The sequence below is a fragment of the Mytilus trossulus genome, chromosome 7 (genome assembly GCF_036588685.1).
Source record: "Mytilus trossulus isolate FHL-02 chromosome 7, PNRI_Mtr1.1.1.hap1, whole genome shotgun sequence".
Lineage (NCBI taxonomy): Eukaryota > Metazoa > Mollusca > Bivalvia > Mytilida > Mytilidae > Mytilus > Mytilus trossulus.
The window spans coordinates 59,085,417-59,097,102 of record NC_086379.1 but is presented as its reverse complement, the minus strand read 5'-3'; the positions used below and the strand labels follow the sequence as shown (position 1 = coordinate 59,097,102).

Here is an 11,686-nt window from a genome sequence, read left to right as displayed (position 1 = left end):
TATTGACATTATTTTGTATTGAAGTTTTGGTATTGAAGTTTGGTTGTATTTATTGAAAAAAAATTATATATAAATGTTGTGAACGCTTGAATGTCGAGTTTTTACGTAATGTTTTACGAAAGTGTCAATGAGGGTACGTATGATAGAAATCAATTAAGAATGTTCTTAATTTATTTTTATTCTCAAGCCACTGTGCATAAAGTGAATATGTTTAAAATTAAGTTACAACTAATGTTATTTTGAATTTTAATTTTGTTACAACACAATTTTCGACCTCAATTTGCATGTTTGTAGCCATAGTTCCGGGATATTCAACACTCCGACACCTGTACCAGAAAGAGGAAGAAGTTATACCGAAAATACCCTTTTTAAGTGCAATACATTTTTTACGCAATAACTTATACATGTTATATTACCTATCTCGCAAAACCGAAAGTAGAATTGTTACAATGATAAAGTACATTTTTGGAAAGTTTATCAGTGGGATTTTCCACAAAACAATGTTATTATTTGGTAAATCCAACTAAATAATAAAGAAATATACGGAAATTAGGTTGGTTATATAGAAATTATATTATATATAAGGATTTCGAGAAAAATCATATTACAGTACTTTGCAATTACAGCTCTTGTTCAATCATTTTTATATCCTTTGGATTACAACAACATACAGCTCATATATATTAGGTAAGATGATTCCACATTTTGGAACCTTTAATTCGATAATTAAAACGTATCATAAATCAATAAATCACATCCGTTAGAAGCCTATATAATACAATTCTGTTGAACATTAGTATTTTTATTTTGAATTTTGTATTATATTTAAATCTTCTATCATTTTCTGGAAGTCAGAAGAAAAACAACAAAATAGACTCATTTGAATTTTTGGGATAAATATTTTACGTAACCGTATTACGCAAAAATACATCGTGCAACAAAATGTATTTAATAGAGATGTAAATGTGTATAGAATGTCTTTTAAGGGAAAAAGTGTAGCTTTTATATATGTGACAAAAAAACTGTTCGTGAAAAGAACATTTTAAATCAAATCGTTAATTTCCAAATGTTTATTACATCAACTTCCCTTTTTTTTTGCATTTCAATGGGCCAAATAATGGCTCTTACTTTATTTCCGTCTTTGCTTTTCGTGTTTTAGTTAGTATAAATTATGAAATTGCAAATTTAGTTCTTGTTTCACCAAAAAAAACCCACTGTATCCACAAAATAAAGTGTTCCAATGTGCGCTTTATCTGTTGATCAAATATTAAAAGGGCACAACCTGTTAAACTCATCTTCACCGATTCACTAAAATTCTCATATTTGATTTAAAACCATGTGAAAAAAATATTAAAATGATTAAAATCCTAAGATAAACAATTTACAGGACATGGGCTCGATAATATGTAGCTTTGTTTCGTGTGTATTTTAGTCTTGATCCCATCAAATTAACCATCGAGTTGACTTCCGAAGACCTCCGCTGTCATATAAACGAGATATCGATCTACACATAAATATAGATATATTAAGAAAGCGAAATTGTGCAAATAAACTCATCATAGATACCAGGACTAAATTTTATATATACGCCAGACGGGCGTTTCGTCTACAAAAGACTCATTAGTGACGCTCGAATCCAGAAAAAGTTTTAAAAAAGCCAAATAAATTACAAGGTTGAAGAGCATTGAGATCAATAATTCCTGAAAGTGTTGCCAAAACAGCTCAGTTTATCTTTTCCTGAGGTAGAAACGCCTTAGTATTTCAATAAATTCTAAATTTTGTAAACAGTTACTTTATCTATATAACAATATCATGATAATTCATGTCAGCACAAAAAAGTGCTGACTACTGGGGTTTTGCAATTGAATTTCTATGTCTGTTTTTTTCTTATCTAGATTAGAAATATAATGTAAATCATATTTTTTACCTGTTAAAGAATGATTTTTGGTGGATCGAATCAGTCAATCAAATTGTTAACCTTTGTTTCTATTTCAATGTTGACATTCTTTTCCCCTTATTAACCGAAAACGCACAATTCATGCGTTATTTATCACTTGCTACGGGGTCAAATTGAACCATACTAGCTGCGAAAACTGATTTTTTTTTATATATCTCGTATTTAGTGACCCTATTAAAGGATAAAAATCCCGTACTCCTGTTTACAATTGTAATCCATGCACATTAAACTACAAAAAAAAACCAAATACCTACAGATCCCTCTTTAGAATTAGGAAAATGCAGGTCTTAATATTTGACTTATGGTAATCATGTAGGCCTTTATGTAAGCCAATTATCAATAAAACAGTTTCAATCTGCTCTGCGGTTACGTACTTATAGTAATTCATTGTAAGCTCCGATACATGCAGTTTTCTCCATCAAGACTAATGAATAATTACAAAAAGCACCGGTATTTTTGGGTCATCTATAAACATATTCTGGAATGATACAGTTGTAAGTAAAAGTGATACTTAATACTATCGTTCCTGTTAATACGAAAACGGTATGTTGGCATTTGAAAATCAAAATCCATGCATATGCATAGCATTAGGTCAGCATAGTTGAAATATGTTCTCAAACTCAATCTGTTAAAGAAAAATCCACAAATTAAAAAATAGGACAGTTCATCTAAAACCTTGATAAGAGAAACTACTTACTACCTATAAACTTGAAAATAACTGAAAAGTCAATCAATACCAGAATGTAATCGATCTTGATTGAAAAATAAATATTGAAATGATACATGAACTTTCGTTTTCATATTCTACTAATCAAACAGGTTGAGAAAACAAAAATAAATGTTTGAATGAAAAGTAATATACTGTTTTCTATCAACGTCTTACAATTTCTCTCCTTAGCAGGGATCAATTCGGATATAAGATAAGTTCCCAAAGATGGGCGAAAAGTACCAGAGGGGCAGTCAATTCATAGATCGAAAATAAACTCACAACGCCATGGCTTAAAAAGAAAAAGAAAAACAGACAAAAAATACTACACATGAAACAACACAGAAAACCAAAGACTGAGGAACACGAACCCCGCCGAAAACTGTGGGTGATCTCAAGTGCTCCGAAAGATGAGCAGATCCTGCCATATATGTGGCACCCGTCATAACAATATGGATATAATCCGTACTTAATGTTAATTAAAAAAATGTGTTCCTGGATTTTGGAAGTCTTATGTTGTTGACACATATATGACTTTTGAGCAAATTATATAATTTAATTTTAATATTCAACAACTTGATAGCATATACGTTGATCAATGTAATCATTTTTAGAAAGTCGCCATAATGTTATTTTCGTAGGTACTTTCGTAATGTCAATAATTTAAATGCAGGTTGAAATTTGAGTACTGGAAATTTCTTTTACAATTTTTCGGAAATTTACTTGGACGTTTGCCAAGAATAAATAAACTTTAGGTAGAATTATGAATCTATTTGATTTTGAACAATCAGTGGAGATATGTACATTGTCAGAGAAGGTAAGTTACATAACAAAAAATCTAAAATGAAATATATTTCCTTGTGTGATAAAGGGGGTCATAAACACTGATCGAGTTTACCGTTCAAAATTTTTTAATGAGGAAACAACACATTTGGGGTAAACAAACGTAACAATAGGATTAAGTAAGATGATGATATAATAGAAAGAAATTGTCACCAAGGAAAGATTGTCAACGTATGATATTGTTTTTCCATAAACGCATATTATTAAAAGATAAAACTACATGTAATGAAAAAAAGCCACTAAATGATTTCGTTTTTGTCTAGCAATACCTTTTTTAAATTGATTATCAGGATTAGATTTTAGAACACACCCTATATTAAAGTACGTGGCTTTTATTTTGTAAAAAAAAAAAGAATATTTAGTAATTTTATAGAATAAAAGGTAAAAATAGAGATGTAAAGGCACAAAGAGAGGATGGAATAGAAATTCATATAACAAAAAAATAAAACACATCCATTATGAAAGTTAAAAGTATGATTTACAATAAAGTGTGAATCAAATAAGATATTAAAAATCCTACAATCGATAGCGTTAAATCGGGTTTGTCTATAAACTGTTAGGAACATTTTTGTATTATTGAATTCATCTCACATAATGTCCCTTTACTGTAGCGATAAATTAACAAAACGTCACGTTATTTTTTTGGAAATTTAAAATGTGCGTCAACGCCGATTATTGGTATGGAAGAAGAGATTTTCTGTAATGTTTGTGCAATTTTCACATTTCTTGATCGGTGTGAGAAATATATTGCTCCTCACAATTGAAAAATCTGTTGTTGGCAAATGGTTGGTCGGAATTTAGTTTAAACATATTTGTTTATAGTGGATTGGGAAAGAAACAAGTTTTGCAACTTATATTAATCCCTTTCGACTTTGCGGGTGCGAGTTCTGCCTTGTAGCGGCATTAGCTTACTCTTTTTCGAAATCTACAAGGGTGTCTTTAACGTGCAAGAGATATGGCTCTCTCTTAACACGGGTCAGCCATTTATCGTCCCCTTCCGACGGACTATCATCGTTTCCTCAAGACCATACTCGCAAATGGTGTCAAGGGAGAGCCGAAAATTGAGTTCCCGAAATTTCATCCCAAACGGGAATCGAACCAGGAACCTTTGTGTTAGTAGTCCGATGCAACAACCACTACACCACGGCTCTCTTGAGTCGGAGTTTAATTGTGACGTGAAATCTTCTTCGTTTCTTTTAGATTTTTCTATTGTGAGGTCATGGAAAATGGCGACCATGTCTGATGAAATCACATTAAAAGTACATAATTTTCTTCAAATCTTTGAAAATGATAAATAAAAAATCATTAGAAAAACAGATTCCACCACTACAGCTCGTGTATTACGATATATCTCCATTCTTAATAGTTAAATTTCGATTATTTAAAAAATCACTGACACACGATTACTATCAAATTAGTTAAATGTGTCAGTCAATGATATATCTATTTCAATAAACAGATGATTATTTTAGGCTTCAAAACAAATTTCTTTGAAGCTTGATATCGTCCTGGTTTATTCTTCAAAAGAATGACCGATCAGTCTGAAAGAAATAACTCCATATTAGTATATATGTTTTAATTATCCAAACAGTTAATTGTCATAAGACGCCGCTACTTTTATATACTATTTCACCATTAATGATATAAATTTTCGGAAAATTATTTAAATTTACTATTACACTCAACAATATAATTTGCAATAATACAATTGGGACATGTTATTCACCTTACATTTATACCTATATCATGTTCATACATTCGTATCTAAAATCATATCTATGTAAATTATTTAAATGCAATTGTTTGTTACTTGATACATGTATATAATATTCTAGGTCAATTGCAGGAAAATATCAACTTTTTTAGGTGGGTAAGAAGTTCAAACGTTTCGTGTAAAATACATACAGCTGATATTTTTCTGACTTTTGTCTAATATCGATGATATACAGCAACAAAAAATTGCTACAATTACAACTTAGAAATCCTAACTCGGTAAAACAAATATATTCTGTACCCTCAACCAACCTAAATTTGTAAAGAAACAAATTTCTGATAAGGTAAGGTTTATAATTCAGCGTTGAATAGGGCATCTTTGTTTTCTTTATTTATTTTAGTCATCGATGAGAAAAGCAAACGTTATCTATATCTGCCGAAAATTTTAATGACACAAAAATACATTTAAAAGTAAAAAAAAAATGTGTCAAGGTTATTCTGTGTTTCCTCGTATTCATAATGAAAATTGTGTTGAAAAAACGTAAAATTGTGATTTTCAACATCTTTGGGTGTGAATTCATCCATACAATATATATGGTTCTTCAGCTTTTTCATTCAAAATCGCATTTATAGGTTTTCAATATTTCCAGACTGTTCGAAGTAGTATTAACGAGGAGCACCGCATTGTATCTATTAATGTCATATGAAATGATTTTCTTTTGTAATTACAATGCCAAAGAAATTATTGGTCATTGCATGCATATATAACTGATTCCTCGTTTTTTTAATATTTATAACGAATTCACAACGTATAATAAGCAAAACATATTTCATTTAATGATTGTTCATCTAGACCTTTAGCTGGTAATTAAGCTTCCGGTTTGCTGTCGAAGTTTATCGATCGTTACCATGATAAAAAGGGTGGTGGTGGGTTATTTTCTTGCAATGTGTTTTGCCATTTTAATTTCACGTGCATCCGTAAAAAAGGTTTCGTTATTCACCGTGTTTCGTGAAATCGGTATAAAAGTCAACGTGCAAGACATTTTTAATTGTTCGTTCAAATGGCAATTTTATTTCACGTTCTTCCATGCAGATATCCCCTTAATGCCCCTCGCTAAACAATCAACACCTAGATTTAGAGAACGTGGAAAAATAAAGGAGATTTAGGGGCCTTTATTTTTGGATTTTTTTTTTAAATATTCTCCATTCTGCACGAATTTCCTTTTTATAATAAAAGTTGGTTAAGTTGTGAAGTTGTAAATGATTTCAAGTATTTGTTTACGTTAACGGCTGATATGGTTTTGCTCAGTATTGAAGGCCTCATGTGACTTCCAGATGTATCCCAGAAAAAAAAAATGTTCTTTTGCTTGTTGTATTTTTGCTGTGCATGCTCGAAACTACTCTCACTATTATTTACGACACCAGGCTCAAATTAACGAGAAACCGATTCTTAAAAGACTCTTTTTAACATATTTGTTTGTTTATATAGTGATTAAGATTAAAACACGATGTTGATCGCTGTATTCCAATTTGGCATTGTTATCTAGTGTGTCTGTTTGTTTTGTTGATATATTTGATTTTGAATCGACTGTCATAAAAGTGAGAGGTTTAATTGTCTTAATATAATAATCGTTATCCATTATTTTATTATCATTTCAATCCTTGAAATTTCCACTTAAAGATTAAACACACAAATTTCATTTGCCATTGCAGGAATATCGAATTTATATGGTAGCTTCAAAAATAAGAGCAGCGAAGTACTTATATATTGATATCAACCCGATATTATGGACAACATTACAGGTGCGGAAAAACCTTTAAATGAAACACAGGATATGGTTATTGTTACTCGAAGTGCGTCCAAACGGAAGCACTCAGATAATGTTGATGATAATGAAAATATAAAGAAGCAGAAAGTAGATCCCCAAAATGAGCAAGTGAAGGAGAACATCAAAGTTGAAAATTTGGGGAAATTTTTGCAGCCAGAAAATGATGTCAGTACCAAAAATACAGACGAGAACTTAGAACCAACAAATTCAGAACTAAATGGAAGCAATATCGCCCATTTAAAAGATGATGACGCCGTAAGTCTCGATGACAAAAATGAATTCAATTCAAATTCAACGGATACAATAGACAATGACGAAGAGTTCAATGATAACGACAACCACCGAGTTTCTAAAATTGACGAAAGTCAACATGAGCAGAGTGATATTCCCTGTACAGTTTGTAAACCTGTATCAGAAAGTGATATCATTAGCCATAATCGTGATTCCAGGTCAACTACTGGAATTGAAAACGAAAACAACGCTACATCCGCTGTTCAAGATCCCGAACCAATAAAGAGAAAAGAAGCGGTAATATTTAAAAACAATTTGAATGAATAAATTTAACGAACAATACATCACTATATACATGTATAAAATTGAGAATGGAAATAAGGAATGTGTCAGAGACAATAACCCGACCATAGAAAAAACAACAGCAGAAGGTCACCAATAGGTTTTTTTAAAACCATATGAAATGTGTTTTTTTTTAAACCTTAGAAAGGTGTAATCTTTAATATTTAACACCCGAAAAACATTTTTTTGTAATAATGTATTTCCCTTATAATGGAATTGAATGAATTGTGCTGCAGATAAAGTTAAAATTTTCATTTATTACATTAAGATACGATGTATAACTTAAGCATAATCCTTAATCAGAGTATCATACAATTTGTGATGTAATATGTTTTTGATTTTAGAACAAATTTCGAAAGTTATATAGACTGCTAGGAGATAGTGAAAACAAAGACGATGGATTAACAGCTAAAAACCCTCGGTCAAATACTGGCGTTGCGGAGCATGTTGCAAATGGAAGCAATGGTGGGGATTCTAGGTACATATCAACATGTTCCACTCTTTCAGCCGCACAAAACTTGCTCAGATTGAAAAAAAGGAGTAGATTCAGAAACGGAACGCATAGGATCGTAGAAATTGATGTCAACAATCTACCCCTAAAGGTCAACATTATTGATCTCACAGAGGAAAATCTAAGAAAAGATTATGCATATGGAAAGGAAGAAACAATCAGAAATTTTCATAGATATGCAGAGTCACATGGTGAGGTCCTGCTTGTAGGATATATACCTGCATATTGTCTTCAATATGTGTGATATTCTACTAGAAAAGGGCTCTTAACATCGACAGTTATGTTCGAGACCGACAATGGAAAATTGTCAACAATTGTATTAATAATCACGGGCCGGGTGGTAATATTTATGCTTAAAACCCAAAATAAGGGGATAGGTTGATATCAGAACACTAAATCGTGATTTTACATCAAAAGCAAAATGTGATAAATATTATACAAAATCTATGTGTTTCCTCATATTCTTGATTCTTTCAATCATGTATTTAAGACTTAAATCTTTTGTGTATTTGGTATTTTTATAATTTAGAATGAAAATTTGTTATTAAAATTGTTGTGCTAGCACATTTATTTTGTAGAATAAAATACTATGTGAATTTTAATTCTATATATTTGGTTCGACTTTACGTCAATCGTCGTCTGATCATGGAATATCTTTTAAACAAGATAGATTGCTGGAAGAAAAACGGGGTTGTTTTTTTTCCTTACAAGGACCACCTTCATTAGGTACTGATTGTTTGTGTTTTGTTCAAATAGTTTAACATTTGTCATTTTTGAGTTTTGAATTATCTATATGGTCTATGTTCATTATTAAAGGCCATACGGTGACCTATAGTTTTTGATAGCTGTTTTATTTTATCTATTGTTGAGAATTGTCGCATTTGCAAACATATCACATTTTATGTTTATATTATTTAGTAGTTATCAAATGTCTTATCGATTTCATCAATTAAGCAAGCAATCGAACACTCAACAACTTAAAAAAAAACTTAAAGAGAAAGGTGTGGGGTTCTAGTTACTCAATTTTCATTATTACTATGTTGGGTGTGTACACTGGTGTTTGTCCGTTATTTTTCATTGTGTTGTAAGTTTGCAATCGGTTTATCGCTTTAGAATCTTCAGCCTCTATTGTAACTTTATTGTTAGCTTTGCCATATTTCCAATCGAACGTGAAGCATTTTTGTAGTTTGTCCTGTAAAACCTCCGGAATCAATTTCGATAATATAGTATTTTGAAAGGGAGATATAGGTAATGTTTTTTACGAATACAATGACTAACAATTATCATAATGAACCCACCAACTTTAATGTATTTGTTTTACATTCCAATACGTAGCTTGAATGGCTGAAATAATAGAGAATACTTCCGATATTCGATTTATTTAGAATTTTTAGTATTTCGTTTAGAAAATCGTCGCGCCTGACGTAGGCAATTCATTGTGCAGATTTTGATCCGAAAATACGACTTTACACATCTTCACATTTTCAATATAGGTCTCCAAAATGAATCTGTGTAATTATCAAAACTTAGATCCAAATTTTACTTCATATCGTATTGCCATTGTAGTTATCATATAATTCAACTCTGATTAATACAAAAGCTTTTACTGTTTCGGTTTGATAGTTCCTGATGAATGGCATCTTGAAAAGAACTTCATATGCACGAAAATGATATTTTTATTTATTAAAACTATAGAAGTGTAAAAACACAAAACATATGGTATTTTAAGTGAGAACATGAAAATAGGTTAATAATTCAATTATGTTTTGCAATTCTGGTATACAAACAGCCTTTGTATTTAATTCCATTACTCAGGATTAAAAATTGAAAATTAAATCAAATTGTTAGCATTTGGGGTGATTTATGCATCTTATTTTCAATCGCTGATCGTTTCCTTACCTGTTTTCTGGGTGCAACGTTTTAGATTTTCACCATCGCCGTATTGTTTTATAAAGTGAAGTTACCCTTATACTATCCAGATATAAGAATAAGACATGTCCACTTACCAAATATTAATATACAGGGTCTCCGAAGGTTCGCTTTCAACCAATGATATTCATATCAGTGTATTAAAGGTACGAAACAAACATTTTTCAGGCGGTGGTAAAAGCATATCATCAAAAGTACCCTAGTGCACACACACTGAAATATCAGTCTCTCTTAATTAGATTAACACTCCACACAAAGGTCTTTTATTTGACTGGAATATAACGGTTATTCCTTAAACACGTCTGGTAGATAAAGAAGTATGACGAACAGGAAAATAACAACGCTAAATGCAAGATAAGTAGCCCTTTAACAACCCTTTCAAGGGTTCGTAGTTATCCCATTATAAGACGTGATATGCTCTTCTCCGACATGTCTGTAAAATTTTATGCGTTTCAGACAACGTTTTCATCGCTACTACATTGTATTTCAAAAAGTTTGGAGAAAAAGATGATAACTGTTTGATTGTTTATTTATTAACAGATCAATAGAAATAATGACAAAACGTGTTGTAATTCTCCTCGACTCCAGCAGATGCATTTCAATTCTAATTATACATAGAATACAATGTTATTCTGACCAAACAAATGGAAACACAAAAAATTTGGGCCATCCATCTATGAAATAAAATCAGTTAATGCACAGAAACAAACACACACACACACAAAGCAAGGCAAAGGGACATCGCTTTAATTAATGTTCTTCAATAAACAGCAAGTCTTTCAACATGGAGCAAAAAAATCACACTCTCATCTAACTGCAAGTTATAGACTGTCATTAGCACCTGTTTGGGCGGAATTCTTCGCAAACAGGAATAATTCAGGTAGATCATGCTTAACAGTAGTAAATATTCGAAACAAATTAGTTCCGGCACATATGTGTAAGTATCGTACTATTCAAAATATGTTTGTGGATTTTAGGTATCAAATGAAAAGTGAGGATTGATGATCCTTGTATAACACGAAGGACGGATAATTTGCTATGCCACATAAATGTATGAATGCACTCTACATCACAATATAAGTCCGCCTCCCAGTGAGGGAATTTATCACTGTGTTAAAGACCCATGGTTGGTTTTTGGTTGTTTTTTGCTTTTTGATCGAACTGCTTTCTCTATTTTGAAGATGCGAAGAACCTGGTTTCGTGTAGCCAGAGTTCCTATAAGCATTACAGTTGAAAACGACATATAAACTGTTCATCCCATCAATGCATGAATTGAATAAGGGGCACACCACCTATGGTTTCGTCACTTCCTTTGTTTGATTTCTGAATATATAGGCCACTACTCAAATCTATATGTAATGGTGATATCAGTATTAATACCGGCGGCACACATGAGCGTATATAGCTTCGACGTACGACGGGCGTGGTAAAAAAATCATGTACGCTTTCAATAGTCATTTCGGATGCGTTCAACTTGTCAATCATATCTGTATTGTATGCACAACGGGCATTACGCGTGTATTGGGTGTACGAGAAGCCTACATAAGCGTTTATTGGGCGTACGAGAAGCGTTTATTGGGCGAACGAGAAGCGTAGATAAGCGTTTATCGGGCGTTCAATTTACA

The 11,686-nt window shown here is 31.7% G+C and overlaps 1 protein-coding gene across 3 annotated transcripts; it reads left to right on the top strand.

Annotated features, from left to right (window-relative positions):
* Positions 1–412: 412 nt before the first annotated feature.
* Positions 413–8,734, top strand: LOC134725419 (uncharacterized). Of its 3 annotated transcripts, none has more exons than XM_063589223.1 (3): positions 413–553; positions 6,933–7,576; positions 7,966–8,734. In XM_063589223.1, exons 2-3 carry the CDS (start codon positions 7,007–7,009, stop codon positions 8,374–8,376), a joined length of 981 nt encoding a protein of 326 aa, XP_063445293.1. In that variant the 5' UTR covers positions 413–553; positions 6,933–7,006; the 3' UTR covers positions 8,377–8,734. The 3 variants fall into 3 exon arrangements, with proteins under 3 accessions (XP_063445293.1, XP_063445294.1, XP_063445295.1); XM_063589224.1 differs by lacking the exon at positions 413–553 and adding an exon at positions 587–687; XM_063589225.1 differs by lacking the exon at positions 413–553 and adding an exon at positions 3,435–3,480.
* The last annotated feature ends 2,952 nt before the right edge of the window (positions 8,735–11,686 follow it).